This window comes from Ursus arctos, unplaced genomic scaffold (genome assembly GCF_023065955.2).
Source record: "Ursus arctos isolate Adak ecotype North America unplaced genomic scaffold, UrsArc2.0 scaffold_7, whole genome shotgun sequence".
In the NCBI taxonomy this organism is placed as follows: Eukaryota; Metazoa; Chordata; class Mammalia; order Carnivora; family Ursidae; genus Ursus; species Ursus arctos.
In genome coordinates, this window is record NW_026623089.1 from 543890 (window position 1) to 571157 (window position 27268).

Here is a 27268-nt window from a genome sequence, read left to right on the forward strand (position 1 = left end):
TACAGCCGGGGAGGCACCTGCCTCGCTAATGGGCCCTTCATGGAGTGCGCGGCCGGCGGGGGCGCGCAGACCGGCGGGGCGCTGGCCAATGGCCGGGCCGCGGGCGCCCGCAGCCAATCAGCGCGCGCGCCGCGCGGGGGCCCCCGCGGTTATCAGCGCGTCCGGCCCGCGCGGCGCCGCTCCGATCGGCCCCGGAGCCGCCGCCGCCGCCGCCGCCGCCCCGCTGACCCCGCGGCCGCCGCCCAGCCCGCGCGGGAGCCGCCGCCCTCGCGCCTCCCCGGGCCGTCGGCGCCGGCGCCCCGAGCGCCCCGCTGCAGCCGGCGCCCCGGGCCGCGCGCAAACTTCCCGGGCCGGAGGGCGCGGGCGGCGGCGGCGGCGGCGGGGCCCGGATGGGCGCCCGGGCCGGCGGCGGCGGCGCCCATGGACGCTAACCGCCCGGGCGCGTTCGTGCTGAGCAGCGCGCCGCTCGCCGCCCTGCACAACATGGCCGAGATGAAGACGTCGCTGTTCCCGTACGCGCTGCAGGGTCCGGCAGGCTTCAAGGCGCCCGCGCTGGGCGGCCTGGGCGCGCAGCTGCCGCTCGGCACCCCTCACGGCATCAGCGACATCCTGGGGCGGCCGGTGGGCGCGGCGGGCGGCGGCCTCCTGGGCGGCCTGCCCCGTCTCAACGGGCTCGCCTCGTCGGCCGGCGTCTACTTCGGGCCCGCGGCCGTGGCGCGCGGCTATCCCAAGCCGCTGGCCGAGCTGCCCGGGCGCCCGCCCATCTTCTGGCCCGGCGTGGTGCAGGGCTCGCCCTGGAGGGACCCGCGCCTGGCCGGCCCGGGTAGGTGGCGCGCGCAGGGAGCGCCGCGGGGCCTGGGGTGAGGGGCGCGGGGCGGCCGGCCAAGCTCACCCGCCCTCCTTTGCAGCCCAGGCCGGCGGGGTCCTGGACAAGGACGGCAAGAAGAAGCACTCACGGCCGACCTTCTCGGGCCAGCAGATCTTCGCGCTGGAGAAGACCTTCGAGCAGACCAAGTACCTGGCGGGCCCCGAGCGCGCGCGCCTCGCCTACTCCCTGGGCATGACCGAGAGCCAGGTCAAGGTGAGCGGCTGGCGCGGGGAGGCCTCCCGCGGGCCCCGCTGCGCGATGCCTACTTGGCGCCCGCGTCCGGCGAACGGTGTGCGCTCGGCCGTCAGCCCGCCCCGGGCGCAGCCCCCGGGGGCGCGGCTACTCCCGGGCCAGGCCGGGGTGCTGGCTGCCGTGCTCCCCGCACGTCCACGCGGGCTGCGGGGTCTCGCGTTGCCCGGGTCGGGCGCTGCCGCGGCGCCGTCTGACGGCCCCCCTCCGCCGCAGGTGTGGTTCCAGAACCGCAGGACCAAGTGGCGCAAGCGGCACGCGGCCGAGATGGCGTCCGCCAAGAAGAAGCAGGACTCGGACGCCGAGAAGCTGAAGGTGGGCGGCTCGGACGCGGAGGACGACGACGAGTACAACCGCCCCCTGGACCCCAACTCGGACGACGAGAAGATCACGCGGTTGCTCCAGAAGCACAAAGCCGCGAACTTGGCGCTGGTCAGCCCGTGCGGCGGCGCGGGGGACGCCTCGTGAGCGCGGGCGCGGCCGGAGCAACCAGGGTGGGGCGGGCCGGCGCCCCTTCAGCCGCAGCCCGCCCGTGTGTATATATATTTTTACAGAATAAGTTATAAAGCGGCCGGCGCGGGCTCGGGAGGGCTCGGGGCCGCGCGTCCCGGGCGGAATCACTTTGTATAATCAATAAATTATTTAACACGTCCCCGGCGGAGCCCCGGCTCCGGAGGCTGCACCGCGTGTGTCTTCCTTCTCGAAAACCCGGTTCCCCCCGCTCCCCCCCGCCGCCCCCGCAGTCTTCGTCCCCGCGGGGCCGGACTGGCGGCGAGGCGCGCGGTGCGACCCCGACCCGCCTGTGCCCAGGCCCGGGCGGCGGCAGCTCGCAGGAGCGAGGGGACAGCGAGGGCCCGGCGCGGGGAAGGGCGACCCCGGCCCCGAGACCCCTTCGGCCGCCCCGGGAGTGCCGGAGGAGCCGCGACGCCAGCGAGCGCCGAGCGGAGCCGGACTGGGCCGCGGACGGAAAAGCAGCCTGCGCGGGGCGCGGCGCCAGCAGGTGTGCGCGCGGCGCCAGGTGCGGCGCCCCCTCCCACCTGCGCCCTGCCCAGGGCTGCGGGGCCGGCTCAGTGGCGGAGGTCGGCGGCAGGTGAGCATCCACCCGCGCATCCCTCTTCGGAAACCCGGGGCGGGACGGGACGAGTCCTAAGCTGCCACCGGGCTCCGTGGCTAGCGCCGACGTGTTTGATCTGATTACGCAGATCTTAAAATGCCTTCGCAGCTGGAGGTTTCCGAGGGCGCTAAGCGCGCCGCTCAGAGATTTTAAGCTCGTCTGCATCCCGGTTCCATAGTCTTTGATCGGCAGAAATCACTATTTGATTCGGACTGGGGCGCCAAAAAGAAATCCCGAGTGATCCGGCCGCCCTCTGAGGGACAGCTCGCACCCGCTCCCACACGGCCAGGCCCTGGGCGGCCCGCACCGGGCGCAGGGCAGCAGCTCTGCTCCACACTCTGGCTGCTGCTCGGCGTGGCTGCATTCTACTGGGCACAAGTCTTGAGTTTTAATTAAAAAAAATTAAACAGAAGTGATTACATTACTATAAGGTTTCTCCTTGAAGACATTTTTGAAAATGTTACGGAGAAACGGAAAAGGCTGAAGTTTTCTGTTCTGGGCCACGTGGCTGCACCATCAGTTTTAAAAAACAGACATTTCCTTTGAACCACTGGCTGGTCTTTTTAACGGAGCGATATTCAAACCTATTTTATTTCTGTGAGGGAACCGTTCTCTCAGCTCAAGTTAAGAGCAAAGGAATCTCCAGTTTTGAAGTTTTGAGGAAGGCCATGCATCTTTATAACCCTGTCTTTAAATGCTGAGGGGTAATTCCCATTAGTTACCGCTACAGTAAGAAACCCAAAAGATTATTTTCCTGCCCTTAAGGAGCGGTGTGGTTTTGTGCAGCAGAGTCTGATAGAATGACTTTCTGGGATTTCTCTCGAGCCTGATCTGAGGAACAGCCCACAAAGGAGCGCCCTCCGTCACTTTGCATTTCAAAGGAGAGGGGGCCGGGAAGGCAGAGAAACAAAGCAGACGCAGGACTGTTTTCACCATGATCAATTTTATTGCTTAGGAACGGGAGCGGTCATTTCTAGAGGCCTCCACGGTGACCAACAGCTGAAACCCCGTTACACAGAAGCGTGTGGGGCGGGCCTGCCGTGGGGCACGTGGGCAGAGCGGAGCGGCCACAGCACTGACCCGACCGCGCTGTCAGGAGCAGACTCGGCGATCGGACACCAGTCACTTGCAATGGTAGTGATTTACGTGAACGCGAGCGTCTGAGGCCGTCGCCCCGTCCAGGGTTGTGTAGTGTTCTAGAGCGGATCAGTAAGACCCACGCTGTGTGTCATCCACAGGCTCTGCAATGACCTTTTAATGCCGTGCTTCGTGCTAGGGGAGATGGTCGCAGCGGGTTATCGTGTAGGCTGGGCGCGGCGGCGCGGCCAAGACTCGCCCAGTTCGGTTTCTCTGAATGTGTCTATGTACAGCCCATGTTAGAAGCAGTTTCTACCTGAAGCAGACAAGCCTATTGTTTCTCCCATGATATTATGGTTTTATGGAGAATACCTGGCACCATAGAACAGTAACCAAAGACAGACCAAACAGTTTACAAAATTCGTAAAAGGTACACCCGAGCTAGCTATAAACTTCACATTCAGTTCTTAATATTACACAGAAAAAAAGGCATAGGAGTAAGATCACAAGTGTAGATGTGCTGTGGTCGACGTCCACCCGGGACGGCACCGCGAGGCCGCGAGGCCGGATGGGTCTGTGCGGATGGGCACGTCCCTGAACTCCTAGACTCCATTCCTACCTGCCGACAGGACCCTCGCAAGCAGTCATCCTGGAAAGTATATTTAGCATAAGTTTTGGTAAGATTTATAAATTATTTTTAAAAAGTATATATTTATATATATTTATATATATAAAAATGGAAAGCAGCTGCAGTGTGATTCAAAAACCATGTAACACGGCAGTAGAGTAAATAACACGGAAGGGGAGCCGCCAGAGGCGAAGACGAGGGCCCCCTGCTCTCCTCACAGTAGCCACACTGCCTGAGTCGCAAAGAGCCCCTGCCCGCCGCCTCACCCCCGGGCACACCTCCAGCTGGCAGACGGGGACGTGTGACACCTGCAGGCTTTCCTCGCCGGAGAAGCTCTTCCCACGCTGACAATTACTAAAAAGTGAAACTCTGAAGTCTGAATTACAGACTCCCTCTCCTGTCTATAAAGTTTTGGCAACAGGACGGTGACTTATTACAAAAACCCAGTATTTCTACTTAATGTCACATGAACAGACAAGACAGTGAGGTATGTGAGGCTTTTCCGGAACGGTCCGGAGGCTGAAGCGAAGTGTGGGGCCGGCCGTCTAGCGGGTGGCGCTCGGGCGGGTTTGTCGATGCAGCTGCTAGGAGGACGTGTTTCAATGGATGGGACTTCCACCTGCTCCTCGCGCTACAGGGAGGTCTCGCGAAGGGCCCTCTGGTGTCGCTGCCATCGCTTCCCTGCCGTGGAATCGGTCACTCGTTAAAGGAACAAACACACCAGGAAAAGCTGAGGAAAGGTGAAGCCAAGGGAAGGAGTCATATTTACCACACGTCACTGCACGACACAACACTTGTGCACACGGGCGTGAGGTTTACCTGCCCCGGGCGCGATGCGGAAGGCCAGGAACACGGGCTGCAGCGGGAGAAGAGAGGGCGTCAGAACCCATGGCCACGAGCCGGCCCTGACCCCCGACTCCGGATCCCCACCCTCCCCCAGCCGCACAAACTGCGTCCCCCTGCCCTGTGCGAGCATCAGCGCGAGACCCCGGTGACCACACACTTGAGTTTTGTAAAGGGCGTCATTTCCAGGTACAAACTCACGTAGACTGCTGAGTAAACCCCGGCGGACACGGGGGAGGACAGAGTGCTGTCCTGGGTCTGCTCCCCCTGGGCGCCATTGTGGGGGGCCGCGCGTCAGGACGATGTGCCCAGTGGTCACGGCCAGGAGGCCTTGCGCACGGGACAGCGCGGATGTCTCCGATTTGGCTGAAGGTAAGACACGGCCAGCACCACCCTCAGTGAGACCGCGGGGCTCCGGGGTTAGGGATGCTCACACGGATAACGTGCGTCCCTGCACCAGCACTCAGCGTCTCTCGCTGAAGGACGGCACCTGCGCTCACTGCCATGAGAAGGCCGTCACGGTATCCCAAATGCACACCAGAAAAATGACCTTCGGAATCACTGCCTGTAGACAGTATTTTGTTATAAATAGTAAAATTCTGTATTTTATTCTGCAACTAGTCTTTCCTGCCTTCTTACCTACCTAAGTATCCACCTACCTTCTGGTATTTTATTACAATTAAGTAAACGCGGACCAGCTTGGCAAGTGCTGGGTGGGCCGGCTGAGGACCAGGAGCCCGGCCTGCCGCCCCCCGCCGTCCAGCCCCCCGGGGCCGGCCCTGCACCACACGGCGAGGGCACATCACCTTGTGGTCTCCCATGCAGACGTTGGGCCCGATGTGGTCGTAGGTGACAACCTTCTCCTCGCTCTCCGACTGGGAAAGCAAACAGAGAGACCCGAGTGGGAAGGGGGGAGTGGCGGGGGCTTCCTCAGGGAGGGAGCCCGGGCTACGCGCTACCCACCCCTGCCACCTCCCGCAGGTCTCTGGTTGGACCCTCAGAGGCAGTGGCCGGCCAGCAGGCAGAACATTCTGGAAGCCCTGGGAGCCCAAGCCCCTGGTTCTTCCTTCTTCCGGACGGGAGTCGGGGTGGGGTCCCCCAAGCTCTCCTCTGGCACGTGCCCCTGGCAGAGGGCCTGTGCTCACGGCCGCGCTCATTGCCCTTCCTCTCAGGAGCCCCCGCCTCCCCCCACCCGAGCGGTGCATCTGGACCCGTCTTCCCTGTTTACACTTGCTTGGAGAGCCGGTTCTATTAGCCCAGAACCGTGTCCCACCGAGAGCAGACGCCGCGGAGCCCGCGCTGCCGCACCCAGCGCTCCGCACACATTAATTAGCTGCCCCGCACACCGGCCCCTCCCGCCGGGCCGCCTCCACCTCTGCGGGCCAGCAGACGCCTGCGTTTTGGGGGCGACTGTGAAGGTTTGTTCCTGGCAGTCAGTCAGCTCCGGCTGGGCCGGATTTTTATATCCGCAGCTGAAGCATCGAGACTATAAAGTTAAAACTGAATTATCTTTAATGCAGTAGGAAGCTTAAGGTCAGATTTACTTTCCAGCATGGTCGCCTGCCAGAAAGTATAAAAACATAACCTTCTGCACCGTATGCGTGAGCACTTCCCATCCTTCACGATCGCAACGCTGCCTCGCGGAAGTGGGGGACATTCATCAAACGCAGCGTGGTAATTTACAAAGGCAGCATAAAATTGTGGATTTCCAACTGCATAATCTTGAGACAGATAAACAAATTACAGCAGTGCATTCATCACCGCAGCTCCCAGGCAGGGCCGCCAGCCCGCCAGCTCCGGTGTTTCAGGGCCGGGGAAGCAGAACGGAACATGATGACGAGGTAACCGAGCATAGCATGATGGATGAGGCCGAGGGGACGCTCACGAGGCGCGTCTGCTCTGACTGTAACGCCCGCTGCCGCGGGGCAGCCCCGAGGAGGGCCTGGGGGACCCTCCCCCCCCAGCTCTGGCCCCACCAGGGCCGAAGCGTCCAAGCTCCAGGACATGAGTGAACATGAAACAGTCTATGGGGGACGGCCTACGCCCCCAGGGCAGAGTCCGCAGGCACTCAGCAACAAGCACTCAAGTGTTTCCTGCAAAATGCAGTTTCCTTGGGCGTGGGTGCTTTCCCTGGGAGACGACACTGTCCCTTCTCCATCCCCGAGGCCCCCGATCTGGCTGTGGCCATGCACCCGGCGCACGGCAGGCGTTCGAGGCAACGTGCAACCACACACGGCCGTCTCCAGAGCGCCAGCAAGCAAGCCCAGCAGAGAGAGCAGGACTACGTCCAAGGCCGGGCGCGGGCAGGCTCTCCCCGGGTCTGTGCACTCGTGGCCGACATCCAGTGCAGCGTCCGTCAGGAAGGCCCCGTGGGGAAGCAGCCCCAGCGGCTGTCCTGAGCGATGGGCCCTGGGTGCGAGGGTGTCACAGGCAGGGGCAGGCCCTGCTCACAGCACAGGGGGAGGAGTACCGAGGCCCCGATGCAGCAAGCTTGCTGTAGACCCAGTGAAGCCCCTTCCCCCAGCCCAGGCCCCCCACTGACTTCCTCCCCACGTACTCACAGTGCTCTGGGCTCCGGGAAGAGCACGGAGGGCTGGGCCCTCACTGAAAAGGTCAGCAGGGGCCCAGTGAGTACAGGGCACAGGGTGTGTGCGTGGCAGGGTGTACTATGAGCCTGGGGCAGCATGTGGGGGGCTCTGCCCTCCTGGCTGTGACCCCTCTTGCCCAGTGTGCTTCAAGTCCCCGGGTGAGGACTCAAGGTGCGGCCCAGGGCCCAGTCAAGGGGTCCTAGTTGGGGGGGGGTGCAACTGGAACCTAAGACAGAGCTTAGGTTGGGGACGGCCCCCCGAATGCCCACGTCTGCTCTGGACACTGAGCACCAGTCCATGCCCACCCCCGCCACCCCGGCCCAATCAATGCACTTGCGTGTGATTTCTCACTGATGGGGTCGACAAAACCAATCCAGGTATTGATTCTTTTGAAAACACGCCTTTTGTATTAAAATGTGGGCACTGAAAATTCTGGAACACCCGAGTGTCCCAACCCCCAGCAGGTGCCACCTCCACCTCCTGAAGGTCCCCGTTCGTTGGACCGCGTCAAGCCCAGATGTGAATCAGGCTCTTTACCGACAACTCGGGGACAAGGACCGACGCGTCCACCCGCTTTACAGCTTACAAGCGCTTTCGTGGACGAGAGCACGTTTAACTCCCGAGGACACAATGAACGGTAATGACTCTGAAGGCACTGACGACCGCGTATGCCTGCTGTGGGTTCAGAAAGACATCGGACGTCACAGGGGCCCCCGGGGCCGGTGCTGGGTTTCAAGTGGCTGAGGACCCATTGTAGGACGGCGTCAGGGCCCAACCCGGAGGCCGCGTGTGTGCGGCTGGTCCTGGGGGACTCTGGCACTTACCTTCAGAATCAGCTCCCTGGCGGACGGGGACATGAGGACGCGGTCGCACCACGCGGGGCACCGAGTGTTCATGTACTGCCGGCCCTGGCCGGAGTCCTCGCTGTACGGGTAGCTGGGGGGACACAAGGGCGCCTGGTCAGCTGCCGGCTCTGCCCCACCTCCCACTGTCCCCCGAGTCCCCGGGGAAGCCCGTGTGGTTCTTCCCATGCACACGGAGTGGCCAGTGCCACGCAGGGAAAGAACCCGTGTAGAGAAGTATCCAGAACACAAAGCCAAACAAGCGATTTAAGTTCTCCCTTGAATTTTAGCTGTAACGGGCTTGGGACAAACCAACGGTATCATCTAGGACTCTGTGGTTTTAGTTTTGGACGAGGTCGGAGGACAGTGAAAACCTGCACGGGGAAGACAGGAGGATGGGCCTCCTTCCCCACCTGCATCCCAGGGGCTGTCCAGCGCATGGCCTGAGCTGCCTGTGAATGCAGGGGTGCCGCTGTGGGACCCCCACGCAGACGTCCCCTCCTGCCTCTGGAAGCTGGGGTACGATGTGGGCGCAGGCCCCGTCCCCATGCCCCGCCCCCATGCCTGGTGCCCAGGCCACGGGCTCATCACTGTGGCACAGCCTGTGAGCATCCCTGACTCGCTGCTCTGGCCACACGGGTGCCCCGTCCCCATGCCCTGACCCGGCTCAGCCACCGGGAGAGACGGCCTCTCGGGAATGGAGCCACCACAGCCGACCCACCAGTGGACAAGCGACACGAACACGGGCGAGAAGCATGTGGGGTGCCGCCAGCCGCTCCCCCGCGTGTTCCTCGGCCCACGGCGGCTTCCTCGTTCCCTGACCCCCTGGAACAATCCTGCCTCTGGGCCCCGGGGGTGTTCTGATTGGGGCTGACTGAAGTAGGGACAGATGAACTTGGAGCGCGCTGGCTTTGGGGAGACGTGTCACTGTGTCTGCTGTGTCCACACCAGTGTGACGTGTCTGTATCTGTGGTGCATCTTGCATGGCCATCTTAGAGTCTAAACTTCTCCTTTTAAAAATCTGTTTTTAGGTTAATTCCAAAGTACCACATGATCTAAGCTGTGAATTAGCTTATCTTCAGGACAGAGGGGCTTCTCCTGCGGCCGCCCCTTGTCTGCTGAGCTCTCTGGCCCGTCCCTCTGTTCTGTGACCTCAAGACCCCTGTCCTGCCGTGACCATCAGGCCTCGCAGAACATGCTTCTGCCCTGAGCTAACGGGTCCCGGCCTTGCCTCATCCCACCAGGGGTCCCCCACACTTTCACCAGAAACAGTGGCCAAGGACCCCAGCCCCTCAAGTCACTGCTTCACTTGATTAAAGACCCAAAGCAGCAAATATACTTAAAAACAAAACCCGCACAGTTCCAACAGCATCATGCGTGTAGAGAGCACGGAACACGGACTGCCCCAGAAACTCCCTGCAGGAAACGTGGCGAGCCGGCCATCTGCCCCCACTCCGCCCATGCAGGGTGCCTGGCTCAGCTGTGACCGTGGGGGAGCAACACTGCCCGGCCGCGGCCGCTCGCCTCGCACACACGACCTCGCAGGCGCCCGGGACACGCCGAGGCTGGGTGAGCGGGCAGCAGTTGCGGTGGGGGCTCTCTGCCAGGAGACGGCGAGTCGGCCAAGGCTTAAAAGCACGAGGCTGAGATACAGTCCGGAAATGGGATGAACGCCACACACTTGGCACCCTTGACGCTCAGTGATGCCCCTGGTGTTGCCAAGACAACAGGAGACCCCTTTGCGGGCCCCAGCTGGTCTTGGGGTCTTATCCAGGGTCGCACATGGCGCCCACAGACCACGAGGATGTACCCAGGGCCAAAGCTCAGTGTTTAGACCTCGGGCCTGGGTTGGTGCCAGACACAAAAGGCGACTTCGAAATAAATCTGTCAGAGGGGCAACACGGAGCTCCCGCCCTGTCCACGCTGGCATTGGACAGGTGGTCGCAACTCACACGGTGGCACTGGGGTGAGTCCCCGGCTGCCACAGTCCAGTGTGAACACAGGTGACTCCAAAGCAGAAAGCAGCTGACTCCCAGAGGGGTCCTGCTGTTGGGGACACTGCCCTGTGGCCCCTGGTCCCAGAGAAGGGAGCACACTGGAACGGTGCTGGTCCAGACAGGCCCAGGGAGGGAGGGGGCCGGGCGGCACCCCGTCCTTCCTCCGACAGCTGACGCGCGCCCCAGTCGGCGGAGCACAGGACGCCGGGCCCGATGCTGCCGGTCTGCGGCCCACGCACCCCCAGAGTGGAGGGTGATTAATACCGTACCTGCCGCGCACGCACTTATCTGAAAGCAAACCCTGGCGGGGTGGGGACACAGGACAAGTGCCTTGCCCGTGCCCCCACAGTGATGGACAGCCACCGTATCCGCTGGTGATAAAGCTAACAATCGCCCACCTGTCCTCAAGCACGCGGCCCTCCCTTCCTCCCTGCCCCTCGAGCTCCTTCCCTCAGGATGTGGGCAGCGGCCCCTTTGCCGTGGCCGGGCGGCCGGCCCTGTCAACCAGGCTCAGAACTCCATCTGAGACGGCGGGACAGGCGGGTGGAGTCTCCACCGGCCCCGAGCCCGACAACATGGCCAGGAAGGCACAAAGCCCGGCTGTGTTTGCCAGCCTGAATCTCCAGGGCCGGCCGCGGGTGGGGACGCCAGGCGCAGGAGGAAACTGACGGTAAACCACAGCCAGACTAGCACATTCTGCACCCGCCCTCCCAGGTGGGGTGAGGGTGCTGCCCGGCGCGCCTCAGGGAGGCTGTGGGACAGAAGCCCCTCCTCGGAGCCCTGCCTGGGGACAGCGTGCGTGTGAGTGGCCGCAGACACGGTACAGGGCACACTGGTGCAGACACGGGCCCATCACAGCAGGTGCAGCTCAGGACCCTGGCGTGCCCAAATACTCGGTTTCAAAAATACTGGCCATTACGGATATTTCTGGAAAAGAGAGGGAAAGAAACAAAAAGACAGTCGAGGAAAACAAGCAGGAACCATGGCAACACTGAGCTATCTGGTGGAGGAGTTTGCAGCAAAGACTGCCCAGGAGAGCGTCCAGGGGCGGCGGCACACAGAGACCCGGCTGCTGGGCACCGCCCCTTCGCCCTGCGGCTGGCTTTCCCAAGTGCCTCGCCTCTGGCCGTGCTCACCCGCCGGTGCCCACCCCGCGCACCTACGTGGGCCACGTCCAATCGGGGCCCAGTGACCAGCGGGACAGACAGACATCCTGGCTCCTTCCCAACCGCCAGGCCCGGCAGACGGCAGACTGCGCACTTTCTTGTCCTAGCTTCACAACTCTACGCGCTCTTCCAGACAGGAATCTACAGATGGTTAAAGCGTAACTAAGGCCCAGAAAGCAGCTTGAAAAGAGTCTCTTCATCCTTAATTTACGGTGAAATGCAGCCACCGAGACAGTTGCCTCCTGCCGCCAGCCTGCACACTTCCTCTGGACCGACACACACTTCCGTCCTTCTCCAAGGCCACGACTTCCTCCTGTTCTGTAATCAGTTCGTTCAGTAAAAACGTCTCCTTCCGCTGTGGAGAGTTTGTCTGCCTCCGGGAAGCTGTGACGGTACTTCTTCCCATTCAACTTCCCCTGAACGAGGAAATTACTTTGAAAAGTTTTGAGGACTAGATCCAGGCCTTTCATGTTTTCCAATTCTCTCAATCCACTTTACCTCAAGGGTCACACACATGGGGCAGGGCCCACGTGCCCCCTACACGACCCCCACGAACCCTGCCAGCCCTCCTGCCACTGCGTGGAGAGTCAAGGGTCGTGAGCCCAGTGCCGCGACCTGCCCATAAATGCGAGTACGTGGCATCCACACCCTGTGCGTGGCTCCCCCGGGCACACTGTGATTTTCGCAGTTCGCGGCCATCCGCCACCGTGTGGTCCTCCCCTTCAGGAGCGAGGACCCCTCCCGCCACCGGTGCGCGTTCCGGCTCCTTCTGGTTCTGGCTAGTCTTGGCGTGTGGCGTGTAGAGCCCCGGGCGTCCCTGACACCCTTCCAGGCGGGTCTGGAAGGCACATTCGTGACCACCCCAACACGCCATGTGCCACTCTCACGGTGAAGGGGTGCGGACGGGCGGAAGCAATGGCATGCGGTGCAGGTGATGGTGGCGGGCATCGCACAGCCTCAGAGTGCTCACACGAAGAAGTCGACGGTCACTGTACTGACTCCGGACTAGGAGGCCTGCTGTTTCGAGATGCAGAGGAATGAGGTGGGACACGCATGGTGCGCTCGGCCGTGTGCTCGTGTTGGCTCATTTTCATGGAGTATCTTTGTTTTGCTAGAAAGGCAGAGACTGTTGTCACTCAGACATGGGCGTCAGACAGGAGTTTTCTCAGGAAGCGACGACATAAGCCATTTTTCCTCTCCAGGAAAGTATCCAAGGGTATTTGTTGTCAATGACAAAATTGGAAATTTCAAGGAAAACCCAGAGCTTTGGAAGACGTGTATGGGCCCCATGTGGCTGACAGTGTCCCACGGTCAACAGTCCTCTGTGCAGTGGTCCTGAGGGACGTGCTGTCTGACACCCGCCAACATCTGGGACAACCCAGGCGCTCTGAAGGCCCGGGTGGTGACGTCACCAGTTGTGCACGTGAGCGAGAGAGCCCCTCCACCAGTCGAGAACTAGCAGCTCACAGATAGGGTTTCAGATCCACGGTGCAGCTTGTGCTCCAGGCGAGCGGCCGGAGGCATGTTCACCTCACAAGCACAGGGACACCCCACCTGGCATCACCGGCCTTCGATTGGCAGGATGCTGTCCCTGGCCTGCTGGCGGAGCGCAGGGGTGGGCCCTCCTGCCTGCTCCCACTGCAGCCAGGCCTGCGGGACACCTGCTTCTTGACCGCCACCCACAACCGGTCTCTTCCGTAGGTGGCCCTGATGGAGGGGCTCCACACCCCGTGCTCTCAGGGGAGAAGAACGGGAGCTGAGGGCTCTACAAACGGCTGAAGTATCGGCACCTTTTCTAGCAAAATGACGGCAGTAGTTCTAATCCATTAGGAGTGAAGTTCTCTTAGTTGGTGAACAGTAACCATGTCTCTGTGAAGAACGGCTCTCCCCTTACAAGGCCATCCGCTAACCAAGCTGCGGGGCGTGCAGCTGTGCCGATGCTCTGCACTGAAACCCGTTGTTGCGGGGCCGCAGGGCCGCCCCAGGGGAACGGCTTGCTCTGCCCGGCGCTGCAGGAGGGGGCCTTCGCGGAGGGACCGAAACCGCGTGATCTGTGTGCAAGGCACTCGCGGCGTGGGTAAAGGAAGGTTCTGAAAACAGGAGCAGCAGGCACAGAAACGGGTGCTCCGGGGCTCTGCGTGCCCTGCGTTCCCACACTGCCCCCCGGGACAGGCAGACGCCCTTGGACGGCGTGCCCCGTGCTCCGTGTCTGAGGCACTGACGCAGACACAGGCCTCGCCCGAGACCAGACGCATGACAGCCTGAGACAGCCATGGCCCCCCAGACTCAGTCCTCACAGGCTTCCAGAAAGTACTGGGAGGCTGGCAGTGTGCAGGGAGCACAAGCGTGTCCTGACAAACACCCGAGAGCCACAGCGGCCGCGGGGAACACACAGCCTGTGCTTTGTCTAGACCTCTTGGCCGCCGCAGTGCAGCTGGCGAAGTGAAAAGCCGTTCTCGTTAACTGGAAACGCGTAGGGTGAGGTCTTCTGGGCTGTTCGCACACCTAGGTAACACGTACACAAGTACGTGCCCGTACACGTCTGCAAGCATGCACACTCCTACCCACACGCATGCACACCACACGCACGCACATCTCGCACATGAACACGCTCCCGTGTACACACTCGGGTACACGCAAACACCTGCATGGACACGTGTGCACACCATGTGCACACACACACCTCACGCACACCCACCACGCCCACGCCCACACTCCTAGACCCAGATACGTGCACGCAGACCATGTGTGTGTACCAACTCTGTATACACACGTCTACACACCCATGTACGTACACCCAAACCCACGCACACATGCATACACGCATGTGTGGATTCTATACACATGTGCAAACCCATGAACTATACACACGTGTCCAGTAACCCACTCGCACACCTACGTGCTCACAAGCACGTCTACACAGTGCACACAAGTGAATGAATATACCCATGCACGCAACCCTCTGGATACACCCCCACGCGTGCACACACGTTGCACGTGAGCTCATACACGTGCACACACGTGCGCACAGCACGCCTGACCACTTATTCTACGGTACCGTCTGAGAATATCTGGCAGGCACCAAACCCCTGACCATCACTCACCACCTGTCCTTTTCCCGCACTTTGCTGCTGCTTCTACTCTTCCCACAGCCCGGAGCGGCTCTCCAAACCCCACAAGGCCATCCCTGGGGCTGTGGACTCGGGTCACAAATATGGTCTCAAAAATACAAGAGAGCCAAAGGAGGGGGACTGGTGTGACCCAGGCAGTGGGGGAAGGGAATGACCTGTGTGGCAGGGGAGGGTGGGTGACCCGGGCAGTGGGAGAGGGGGCGACACGGGCAGCTCACCAGGATCTCTGACCAGAAGCTGGGCTCTGGCGGTTGAGAGCCGCTAGTTTGGTTAGAAAGCTTTCACCTTCCCTCCCCCACACATACATCTAGGGAAACTACGACCTTTTTTCCTAATTAAAGGGAAAGGTTTTGACGACTTAACAGGCAAGTGGTACCGGGACCTGCGAAGCTGGCTGTGGTGAGACCTCAGTGTCCCCTCCTGTCACAGCTCCTGTCCCCAGCCAGAGTGAGCGCTCTGCTCCAACGGGCTCATGGGGTTCCCGGGCGACCTGGACGGCCCAGGGCAGCAGCCTGCAGTGAGTCCCTTCGGCCACTTCATGCAGGACGTTCACAGGTTCCAGGATGGGGCAGGCACATCTCTGGGGGCCATGCTCCCACCATCCGAGCCAGGCAATCCCCGTGGAGGTCTGTGCTCAGCAGCCCCGCCCCACACCTCCTGGACCTCGCGGAGGGCAGGGTGACCCCCCTGCCGTGCACACAGCCCACCCCAGGCGTCCCGGTGGACGTGGCAAGAGGTACCCCAACGACCAACGCATACAGGCAGCTCTGTCAAGTTCCTCCCACGTGGCACCAAGTCATCCCCTTCTCCTGTCCGGGGGCGAAAAGGACCCCAGACGATCAGGCCAGGTTTCACGGCTGTGGGTTACCGCCACCGTCCCAGGGAGCCCTGTGCTTTCTTTGCCAGGAACCACCGGTCCAGGGACCACCGGCCCAGGACCCCACCACCCTATGTGGGGGTGTGAGGTCTGCCCTGTCCTTCCAAACTCTTGACGTGTCCGGGTGTGGGCAGGCAGGTTTCTCTGTAGCCCGTGCTGGTGGCGGGCTTGCTGCTCACCACCCCCCACCCCCGGGCACTGACCACGAGGCCCCCTCGGCTCTGGTCTTGACCACGTCCCACTGGCATCTTCCATGCTCTGCCCAAGTGACTTTCAAGGCAGCAGGATTTGAGAGAAACTCGAGAAGCAGAGCAGGGTCCATGTGTCCACAGGGTCATGGCCTCTGCCCGAGGTGGCCCCCAGGCCTCCTTCCTCCTCTCCAGCTCAGCAAAGTCCAAAAAAGAGATCCTCGAGTTGTTCGAACAGGGGCTGCTGTTCAGGACATCTGGGCTACCACACCCGGGAAGAGGAGGTCTCACAAACCCTAAGAACCAGTCTGGGTCCCAGGTGTATCTGGGTGTGCACCTGATGGCAGGTGACTGCCTGTGAGGCAAGGTCGGGACTCCGCGGGGGACACCCTTGGTCAGCCCCCGGGTGGGAACCGCTGGGGATGCCCCTCTGGTCCTGCTGTGTTCCTGGCTGTCCCAGACCCACAGTCCCTGCCTATCTGGCCCCTTAAAACTCATGTGTGGCCCCCTTGGCCAGAGCCTGGACCCTGAGGTCAGAGGGGCACCAGCCCACGCCCACGAGCAGCAGGAAGTCCCACGTCCAGTGGGCTGTGGGGTCCTCTGCCAGCATTCCCACGTGCGACTGCTCAACTGTGGCACTGCGGTGGGGACCCTCACAGAGCGTGCAGGAAAGCCCATCTGGTTTTCAAGCTTGTTCAGGAGCAGAGCCGTTCTGTCTGACGACAGGGTGCGGAGTGAACCCTGAGACACTCCCACGCCTGTGTTACAAAGTTTCCTGGAACATGCCCAAGTGATGAGAATTTCCACCCAGGATCTAAAACAGGAGCGAGGGGTGGGGGAGGAGTCCTGTGATGGGACCTCTGTGTCCTCAAGGTGCCCTCCCCAGAATGCCTGGCACGGCCGCCCCAGCGACCAAGGCTGGCTGAGCCCCAGACCCAGCCACAGCTTCCAAGGCCACCCTCTGCTGGCTTCTCCTTGCCCCACGCCCTCTAAGAGCCTGGGCGCCTGTGGGGGCTGCTCACGAGGGGACGGGCTGTCACCGCCGTAGACCTCAACATTCTGTAAACACCAGAGTATAAAGCACAGCTCAGCTTCCATGCCTAAGAAAGAGGAAACAACCCAGAACCCACCCCCAACACACTACACCGCCAAAGGTCCTGATGTTCCCAGAAAGACCCAGAACCCAGGGTTCTCTTGGGCCCCCAGTGTGCTAATCTGAAAAGACAGTATTTTGCATACTTAAAAAAAAAACTTTTTTTTTTAAAGAGGAGATAATAGAACTGCTTTTTGCTCTCAGCTGGCTGCGGTCTCCAGGTTGTGGAAAGGGCAAGAGGTCGTGGGAAGGGCGGGAGGAGGTGCGGTTTGTACAGGCACGCGCAGATGCCGAGAGAAAAGTTCCGTGCTCATCCAGCAAGCGGGTACTCCTTACCTGGGAGGGAACGAGATGTCCAGTTCATACAATCTGTCCTTAAAAACAGACAGCTCTTTGTCAAATTCTAAGAGCTGAAAAAAGAAAAAGAAAAAATAAGGTCACTTTGGTTTGCCTCACTGGGGACATGGAAAGTCTCTGGTGGTCTCTGCGCAGCAGGGACCCCCGGAACTTCCAGGAAACGTGCCCGGCACATTGACCGGTCCATCTGTGGGCAGCCCTGCCAACAGCTGCCCATTCATGTCCCCGGGGAGATCCATGGGCACCCAGCACGCCCTTCTGCCTTGGAGGCCATACTGGGACTCCAGCCCCACTGCCCATGGCTGACTGGCCAAGACAGAACTGCCTGCCCTGCAGAACTCTTCAGAACCAAACCCCAAAGGGCACGGTGCCCCCAGAAGGGAAGGGGTGCCACCAGCAGCATCCAGCCACTGGCTGAGCTGAGCCTGCCCTGCACGTGACGCCTCAGACGTGCATGTGAGGCGTGTCCTTGCGCAGCCCCGCACCCGGCTCCTGTCCTGGCCGCTGTGTTCCTCGCTCCTGAAGCGTGGCATCAGCAGCTGCGTGTACACAGGAATGACCTGTGTGCCAGGCTGCCACCTGAGCCACGAGCACACAGCACCCCCCACTCCTGAGCCCTGGTGCTCTCCTGGAGCACATCAGAGGGAAGACAGCTCGAATGTGCACAGAAGGGGCGGTCTGTGGGCCGGGACTGGACCTCACACGCGCTCCTGCGGAATCCTGGACACTCACAGACACGAATCACGAAGAGCCTTAGACCCTGCCTGGTGAGGCTCACATGCCAGGGCTTGGGGGCCTGGACCCACGGCTGCCACTTGTGAGCCCACATCTGCTGAGCGGGAGCCTGGGCAGTGCTGCCCCGATGGGCATGGGACTGGGGGGCTTGGGGGGGGTTGCAGAGCAAGTAGGGGAGACATGGGATGGAGGGCCCACAGGGGGAGGGGAGGCACGGGTGGGGGGGAAGCACGTGGGAGCGCACAGTGGCTTGGCTTTCGTGGCACCAAATGGCCTCGTTGCCCCTGCATCAAGGGGAGACTCTAGCTCCGCTGGAGTCCAGGGACGGCTCCAGGCCAAAGAGCTTCCAGTAAGTTCCTGAGTCAGGTCTTTGGTTGGGGCTGTGGATGGAGAGGAAGTCTCTGGGGAGAGCGGCTCCGCTGAGCGTGCGTGGGGCCCGGGCAGGTCCCAGAGCCACGTGTATGTTTACACGTGTGTACTTGCATGCAGGTGCACACACAGGCCTACAGCGTGCTTCTTACCTAGATCGCCCTGGAGCTCGAGTTCTCGGCCTTCCCAGATGGGAGACAGGCCCGGATCTGGCAAGGGGGACGCGGGGGGCTGCTGCCTTCACGCAGGAGCTGTGTGGTTTTGACCAACGATGGTGAAGAAGAGGCACTGGCCGGCCCTAGCTCAGGGGCCAGGGTTTCCGGAAGGGACCAGTGCGGAGCATCTGGAGGAGTGTGGCCGTGGCGGCCGGGCGGTAATTTAACGGAAACGTCGAGGGGTGCTTCCTACGGCAGGATCACGTGCTTCCGGACGCAGAGCCGGGCTTCGCTCACCCGCAGTCAGCGAATCTTCCCATCTCTCCCAAATTCAGCTCGGACGCTTAGACAAACGCAGCACCGCAGACACCGAGATGCCGCGAGGCCTCCCTGACCCAGGGCGGCCGCACCGTGGACTGACGGTGTCCCGTGGAGCCTGCACGCGCACGTGCCGTGCGCCAGCAGCGTTCCCGCTCCTCCCGCACGCGGCCACTCCGGGCAGCCCGTCCTGCTGCCGGAAGGCCGCCGTGTCCACCCGCGTGAGAGGTCTCTGGGTTGCTCCAGCGCTGTCGGCGTAGCAGCGCTTGGCCGCACACAGACTCGGCGTTGGCGGCGCGTCCCCGTGGCTCTTCCCTTGGGTCACTGTGTCGCCGCCTGGCGCCAGCATCCCCCTTGTGGGGTGACCTGACATGCGCCTCCGCTGTTCTAGGTCGCGTCTTCTCTTTCCGTCTGGGGTCCTGCTGTTCCACGTGGACACATCCTGCTCCTGAGAATTCGTCTCCCATGGTTCCAACATCAGCTTGCCAAGTGTGGCCTCTCATGGCGTGGCGCGGCACGCCGTCCTGCTCGGGCTGCTGCATTCCTACATGCTACGCGCCCTCAGCAGTCCTGCCACTGATTCACCCACCAGGACTTCCCTTCCATGGCCACACTTCTAGAAGTTCTGTGTGTTTTTTAATCTGCTTGCTTCTTTCAGGGCGTGTTACCTGTTTGATTCTTTCATGTTTTTAATCATTTTTAACATTCTTACTTTATAATTTCAATTAATTATTCTGGTGTTCATCTGATGTCCTCAAGGGCACACCCTGCCTGTGTTGGGCTCTGGGCTGCAAGCTTGCCTTCCATGGACCTTTATTTGGGGACAGTAAATGTGGTGCCTGTCCTCCATCTGACCGTCTCCCGGATGTGAGAAATGTAGGGGAGGGCCAGGCACGGAGGTACAAATACTCAGAATGGAATCCCGTCAGCTGCGAGGTGCTAGGACTTAACTCTCCCCCTTACACTTTGAAGGAAACCTGGGGATAACCTGGGCCCCAGCCTCACGGCAGCTGCCGCGTGCTTCCCGGAGCCTCGGCCAGAGTGCACGCTCCCCGCCCCTTGGGTGCCCCTCCTGCGGGTGGCCGGCTGCAGTCTCCTGTGTGGCTCTGCTTGCATCCGACCCTCCTCTGTCCCCAACAGCCCCATGGGGGTATCTGTGTCCATTTTGCAGTCAGAACGGGGCCTGGCTCCAAGCAGCACCCCATTAGTAGCCCAGGACTTTATTTGACAGAAATCCAAAAATGGTTTCTAAAGTTCCCTCGGGAAAGGAGACCCTGCCTGTGCCCAGATTCCTCCTCTGAAAGGGGTTCTTCTCTCCTCACCGCGAGATGCCCCTGCTGCCGCTCACACCACCACGGTCCCTACCGGAGACACCACGGCCCGCCGGCTGCAGCCAAACCCTCTGCTTTCCTCAAACTCCGCCAGAGGACGGAGGACCCATCGTCCTCGCTGGCAAGGGGTTTGTTCACACACACGCACACGTGTGCTCTGCTGTGTTTATAAATTTCTGACAGACTGTAAACCAGAGCGACCATGAGGACTGACCACCTTCACTCCACTGCGTCTTTGACCCCAAGTGGCAACAGTCGGGGCGTTCCCAGGTCTCTACGATCGGCCCTGGAGACACCGAGGGGGCTGGAGGGGGGCATGATTGCACACCGAGGCTGGCTCTGTGTGTGTGCACGTGCATACCTGTGTATGGGTGCCTGGCTGCATACGAGCACGCGTGTGTGAGCACATGGCTTTCACTGTCACCCACCAAACAGTGCTCTGTTTTGTGCAGCCTCAGAAAGGGGCCCTGTTAGCCTTCCTGGGCCCCGCGCCGCCTCAGTGGCTAGGACCTGCCCAGAGGGTGTCCACATGGGTGGCATCCACATGATGTGGTTTTGGGATACAGATGAGGTGTGGTGGGGGGGGGGTCTGGAGCCGCTCATCACAGATGCCAGAGCCCGGGGTCTGCAGGAACCTGCAGCAACGTGCCCACACACACTCCAGCAAGCGCAGCCTCAGCCAGGAGGGAAGCTAGAAACTCTGCAAGGAGCCATCGGCGTGGCTCAGAGCAGGAGGGACTGCTCTGCCACTGAGACGCAGTGCATCTTACTCCGGCCGTCCTGGCTGTGAGCGGCAGCAACACCTGGGCAGGGAGCCACCTGGACCCCACCATGTTTCTACCTGCTAAGGGTGTAAAGGAAAATTAGAGTAAATAATCTGGTTTGGGATGGGTTTGAATCTTCCAGCTGCTAAAACAGCAACAGAGCCACTTCGGGGAGGACCCAGACGTCCGGGGTAGGGTCTCTGTCAGCACGGGCCCTCCTCTCGAGCCCATCCTGCTGTGCGCCCACACCCCAGCCCGCATTCACACGGCCCCAAGCCCCTGTCTGGAAACAGACGACGGTCCTCAGGTGGCACTGGCTGTAAACACATCCACACACACCGCGTGCTGTGTGTTCACAAACCCCGAGCGGGCCCATCGGGTGCCAGGCCGGGCTGCCAGCGTGCTGGGACCAGCAAGAGCACCGCGCCCGGGGCTCCGTGAGAACCGTGGGGGTCTGTGCTGGGGGAGAGCGCTGCCCCTGGGGCCAACTCCAGCTGTGAGAGAGGTTCCCGATTAGAAATTATGTTGCATTTCTGTTGAAATGATAATTTGTTTCTCTTTGAGATTTTTCAGAAACATGATAACCAATTTCACATGTATCTTAAACATTCTTGTTGATTACAAAGTGAAAAACAGCGCAGGGCGTGTGTAGACAATGATAAAGCAGCCGGGCTGATCATATGTATCTGTCAGGAGCTGTCCCAGCTGCACAAATTCCACTGTTACTGCAGAGACACCACGCTGATAAAGAAAAAGGAGCCCGGAAAATCAATGCGCCTCGAGCAAGAGCAGTTGCTAAACACACAGAAAACATCTCTATCCAACAGGCCAAGCGCTGTGAAGATTCCCAAGCCCTGCCCTGGGACAGCCAAGGAAAATTTAATCTCTCCAAATCCTCACCAGGGCACTCCATCCTGCCTCCCTGACAGCCACACTTATAATTATACAATTTCGATGGGAATATCGACTAAACAAAGCTATAAATCATAGAAAAAGTCAATAGGCATGGACACATTCAATCATGTCCCGGCCAATGATTACTACTCTTAAAATACAATAATTATTTCCAGAAGCCAGCTTGAATTAAATTTCTGTCAGACGGGTACAAGCCCGGTGCTTGATGAAGGGCGCGATGGATTTCGGGGCTGCGTCCGGCACGGGCACATCCATCCTGAGGATGGGTAGTTTGTTCCAGTGGCCGTGGGGCTGCGTGCCTCACCACCGAGGTGAGATGGCTCGTCAGACCATTCATCTTGTCCCCGTGGCTGGGCTGGACGACCCCGCTTCCTCTGTGTGACGGATGTGGAGGCGGCTTTTCAACGTGCGAGGTCGCTACCCAGGGCACGGAAGCACGCACACCAGTGTGACCCTGCGAGTCGTTTCTGAAGGCACGGAGGGCCCGGGACCCGCAGCGGCAGCAGGCTGGGCCGGAGAAGCCACGGCAGACCCCCTGCGAGGCACCGGGCCGGGCGCCGCTCTCTCCACGAGACTCCGGATGGACACAACAAAGGGGCACGTGGGTCTTTCCAAAATAGCCACGTAGAAGTCTACTCTCTGTAACTCTGCACCGCACTGCTTCGTCTCTGAATGAAATTCAAACGTTCTCCCGAATATTCAAACTAATTTTCCTCCATCTTAAAAAATTTCATATGCTAAATAAATACAGAAGTAAAAACTGCTATGTCCGACGACAACGTTTGTTATTTCTAATGGTAGTTACACCTGCTTCGTCCAGATGCTAACAGAGGAAGACAGTGACTGTGGGTCCGTGTGTGCTGGCTCCCCGTTTCCAGAACGCACAACTTCTCCCAGGCCGCCCTGGCTCAGAACCCACAGCATGTCCTGCTCACTTAAGTCCTGCTCTTTCCGGAACGTTCCAGGCCCTGGCTGCCCCTGTGCCACTCCCGTGTCCACTGTTCTTCCCCTTTGTTACCGCCCTGGTGGCCTCACTGGCCCCTCATGTTGGGGGCTGCCTCTGTACCAGGGGCCCAGAGAGCCCTCCCTGCCTCCAAGCTCAGAAAGTCACGCAGCTGCTCAGAGACAGTCTCCCAGGTACTTCACCTCCAGCCAGTGTCCCCCGAACAGTCCTGTCCCCAAACCTTTCCCTTTGGCTCTCCTGTGCCCCAAGGGCTCAGGCCCTGAAATCACCGGGTTGCTACGCTTTGGCGTGGACAGCAGGGTAGGACAGGTCATCACCCTGGTACCTCCTGCCGAGGGAAGTGGGCTGGGCTGTGAGTGTGTGCTGAGCTGGTGCTGCAGGGGACACGGGAGCAGAGCCAACCTCGCCAGTGCCTGAGGCCCACCGAGGAAGTGAGATATGAACTGGTCAGGCCCAGAGGGCAGAATGCCCACTGGGACAGGCTAGTGGGAAGGGCAGGTAAGGAAGATCAGAGCATTTGCTGGGGCACAAGTAAACCCGGTGCCCTGAACGGGGTGGGAGGTGGGGGCAAGCAGTGAGTAAGGTCCCAGAGACCAGAGCAGGCTCCAGGCCCCCCTGAGATCCGTGGGAAGTGGCTAAGAGCTTGGAGCTGAGGCCTCACCCTCTGTGCTCGAGACAAGCCCAGGCTGGGCCCCAGGCTCAGGTTGCACTGACGGGGCTCTTGTGGCCAGTGAAAGGCAGTGGCTCCGGGGTAGTGGACACAGACTCAGGTGAGGACATAGGGCAGTGGAGGGAGGAGTGGACGTGGGGAGGGAGGCGTGGACGTGGGGAGGAAGGCGGGGGAATGCAGTTCCTGGCCAGCGGTTTGAAGGAGGGACACAGGACTGACAGTCCGCCTGGTGGGACCGTGCTGTCACCCAGCACGGACACCTGCCAGCTCTCCTCCGCGCACAGAGCAGAGGGGTCCTCCTGCACAGGACAGGGAACCGTGGCACAGGTATAGAGCACTCAGCATGGCCGGGGCCTGAGGGCAGGGGTGTAAGACCAAGTTGCAGCTCCCAGATGTAGAGAGCTGAGCACAGGGGTGGCGGGGGCGGGGCATGAAGTCCAGGCTTTGGAATAAAGTGTCCTCGAGGTGGGGACAGTTGTCTTGGTGGCGTGGAGGCTGCACTGCAGGGTGTGGGGTGACTGGGAGATGAAAAGGGGGGAGAGCTGTGCACAGAGCCCCCATGGAGCAGGGGTGGGCGGCAGGGAGAAAGGCTGGAGGGCAGGCAGGAGGCAGCAAGTGCACTCAGGTGTTCCCACCTGCTGGGGCACCCCCCAGGACCAGCTTCTGCACACCGAATGCCAGGGGCCGTGGGGTCAGGCGCCGTCTCCTCGTGGCCTGGAACTGGCCACCAGCTGTATACGCACCGGCACACCGTCACCACACAACTGGGCACCCGGACACATCCCAGCACCCACAGCACACGGCGAGAGGCGGGCGGTGGTTTCAAAGCAGAGGAAGAGTTCCCACAGGACCAGGTCTCGACCAACACGCACTCACTCTGCACGCACGCATGTACACACGTGTGCACACACGCAACCACAGTGAGGCCTGGTCAGACACGCACACGGGGTCCAGGCCTGTGTCGGCAGCCCTGAGCGCCTGGGGCATGAGCGTCCCACCTCCCACTGCTGCCCATCAACGAGACACGGGGGTGGGGTTGGGGGGGGGAACTGTCCCAGCTGCAGGTGCGTGGCCCAGGGGGGTCCAGGCGCCTGGGGGCACCCGGCGGAGCTCACCGCAGTGCCGTTGTTGTCCCGGAAAACCTCCTGGTTGAAGTAGTCGAAGAGTTTCTTCTCCAGCTGGAGCACGACCTGCAAAACGGAAGTGGCCGTCAGCGCGGGTGGGGCAGGACCGCGCCTGCAGCACAGCCCCCTCCCCAGCTCCAGACACACACGGTGGCCTGCTGCGGTCACAGCCCACAGTGCAGGGTTTACCTACCTTCCGGTCATTGTCCGACTCGCGAAATATAAGCTTCACGACTTCATTGGTGTCGGCGGCCCGGACTGTCTGCATCGTGGCCTTTGTGCAGAGAGTCTGGGAAAGACACAGAAGGGACTCAGTCCCAGGACAGGGCCGCACAGCCCGTGTCTCCTGAATGCAATCAGCACACTTCCTGGTCTCCCTCCCGGACCCCGTCCTTCGCAGAACCTCCACATAAGGGGACCACGGATCCGCCCACATGGCAGCAGGAGTGTGACGGGCACACTGTCCAAGGGCAGGCCTGTACGTCTCTACCAGGCCCTGGCCTCCCTGCCCACCTCTGCTCCCCTGAGCTGCCCCATAGCTGGCTAGCTCCCACCCTGGAAGGTCTGCTGGGGCTTCACTGAAGACAGCCCCGTGCAGGGGAGGGGCAGGGAAGTCACAGCGGCCTCATGGTGCCCCATGGCAGGCTGGGGACACACGGCAATGAGCTCTGCCCCAGGTGGGCAGTGCGACAGGACCGGGAAGGCAACACCAGGGAGAACAGAGGCCACGCTGGGTTCTGGAGCAGAGACTCTGACCAGCTGAGGGAGATAACAGCTGGACAGGCAGGGAGAGGGACGAGTGAGCAGGGTCAGCCCCACGGCCACAAGGCTGGGATGTTCCACACAGCATATCGCAGTTCACAGCCAGCAGGCCACCGTCTGATTGACTACAGACTAAATTAAGCCCAGGTTTGCTGCGAAAATTCCTCCAGCTGGAACTGGGTGTGAGGCGGGAAAGGCTGGGGTGGGTGCCAATGGGTGGCTCCCTAAGGGCAGGACGACACTGGAGACCAGGGCAGCAAGCCCGCTCCCTGGGCTCGGGAACAGTCAGGCTACTGGGGGACCTGGGGAACAAAGGAAGTATGAGGGTGCCCAGGATGACAGCAGCGCAGAGAGAAGGCAGATGGGCGCGCAGACTGGCGAGGACACGGGAAGCAGGGCCCCCACCCCCTGCCGCGGCGGATGCTCTTTCCTTAAGGAAAGGTCACATGGGACCAGGGTTCATACACACAAAATGTCCAGAAAGGGCACGCGGAGGCCACCTGGGACTGAGGCCGGTGTGGGAACCACACACACCTCGACGGAGCCATTCTTTAAAAATGACTAGGTGAGTTTTATTAAAAAGAGACCATTGCAAGAAAACAACTAATTTTGACTTTTTTAAAACCTCCTCCTCACAAGGGCCCTTGTGACATGGTGAGAAGCCCTTTGCCCAGCGGAGAGCGGCCTCCACGCAGAGGGGTTTGGTGCAGACCCCTCCTGGGAAGGGACCCACTGGGTCGCGCACCGCCCAGCCTGGGGCAGGGGAGGCAGCCGCGTCCGCACAGCATCCTCCAGGACCGCCATTGACATTCAGAGCACAGATGAGTTAAGCAGGTCAAGCCCCCAAAGTGGCTTTTGGACTCATGTGTCACAAATCAGTCTGGCCGCCTTCAAACAGCGTGGATTAGAACAAGCACAGGAACAATCCGGAGCAGAGCGCGGCCACCCTGCCCACCCCTGCGGCCCGAGGAGGTCCAGCTCCATCCAGATGCTAATGCGCTTAAGTGGCTTAAGTGCTTCCGTGAATGGGGGAGGGCTCGGCAGGCAGACGGCCATTGTAGCCGCCCCAGGAAATTCTTGATTCTTCTCCCAAAGGCATCTGCTAGAAACTTTTTAAAAAATTGCTTTATTTAGCCATTTCGGGCGGGCTCCCAAAGGATAAACATCTGATCAGCCAGGGCGCTGGGAGAGGGGCCGCCCTATGCCTCCGTCTCTCCGGCGGCGCTTTCTCTGCACCCTCCCACGGAGCCACCTCATTCACCAGGTTGTAAAGAAGTGATCAGGCCTGGCCAGCCTGGCCTCGGCCTCGTCTCTGCTTTCAATCCGCACTCATGACCACTCATGCAGAAACTTGCAGGCCGGGCCTTTCCGCTCGCCTACTTACGGAAGGGATTTTTCTTTTGAAAGAAAAAAAAAAAACCCAAAATGCTATTTTTTAAGAGCCATCTAAGATTTATTTCATTATCAGCAGCCACACGAAGGGGCAGCAGATAGCACGGCCCCGCACTTTGTCTTCTTGGCACTCGGAGCGCCTGGTTTTTGTCTTGGAATTTTATGGGACCGCTGTCCCCGAGGCTGTCCACCTGTTGTGTAGATAATGAAATTCCTGTGTTTCTTCTCAGTCTGGGTAGGTTTTGAAGCAGGCTGCTGGACAGGGTGCCCCAGGACCCAGAGGGCTATTTCCAGTGTTCTCTGCAAATCCCGAAGTTTACGGCCAGCCTGACACAAAGCCACCAGCGGTCAGAGATGCCCGCATGCCCTGCCCACCCAGGAGCTAAGTCTGTCCCAAGTGCTCCCACTCAACTGTCACCAATGCTCCCCCCAGGTGCAAAACTCGACCAAAGGCGTGAGCACCTCTGGACCCTTACAGCCGGGCCTTCAAGATGCAGAATCCAGTCTGTACCCTCTGCTGCAGACAGAAGGACCCGTGGTCCACGGCAGTGGGACAGCGAGCAGGCGGAGCTCACTCCCCGCTTCAGAGCACGCACTGGCTTGACCAACACCTAACCCGAGCAGGACGGGGCTGCAGGCGCTGAGCTCTTGGCTTCCGAGGAACGCCAGCTGGTGCTGGATGGGATAGGTCAGGAAAGTCCTGACGCTGAGTCTCCTTCCGGGCTGTACTGAACGAAGCCTGATTTGGGGG

General features: G+C 60.8%; 2 protein-coding genes across 6 annotated transcripts in view; one reads left to right on the forward strand and one right to left on the reverse strand.

Moving 5' to 3' along the window:
* Positions 1 to 420: 420 nt before the first annotated feature.
* Positions 421 to 2267, forward strand: NKX6-2 (NK6 homeobox 2). Its single transcript, XM_026493675.3, has 4 exons — positions 421 to 823; positions 909 to 1081; positions 1334 to 1581; positions 1928 to 2267. Exons 1-4 carry the CDS (start codon positions 421 to 423, stop codon positions 2265 to 2267), a joined length of 1164 nt encoding a protein of 387 aa, XP_026349460.3.
* Positions 2268 to 4422: 2155 nt separating this feature from the next.
* INPP5A (inositol polyphosphate-5-phosphatase A) overlaps positions 4423 to 27268 on the reverse strand; it is a 184306-nt gene continuing 161460 nt past the window's right edge. For 2 of the 5 annotated variants that reach the window (XM_057308434.1, XM_057308432.1), the window contains exons 10-16: positions 24557 to 24652; positions 24355 to 24429; positions 16998 to 17071; positions 8192 to 8303; positions 5586 to 5654; positions 4756 to 4792; positions 4423 to 4666 (exon numbers count right to left, since the gene is read on the reverse strand). In XM_057308434.1, coding sequence (XP_057164417.1) covers positions 4536 to 4666; positions 4756 to 4792; positions 5586 to 5654; positions 8192 to 8303; positions 16998 to 17071; positions 24355 to 24429; positions 24557 to 24652 — 594 coding nt within the window. In that variant the 3' untranslated portion in view covers positions 4423 to 4535. Of the gene's footprint in view, positions 4667 to 4705; positions 4793 to 5585; positions 5655 to 7686; positions 8043 to 8191; positions 8304 to 16997; positions 17072 to 24354; positions 24430 to 24556; positions 24653 to 27268 lie in introns of those variants that run through there. The other 3 variants (XM_057308433.1, XM_026494456.4, XM_057308435.1) reach the window with 3 other exon arrangements.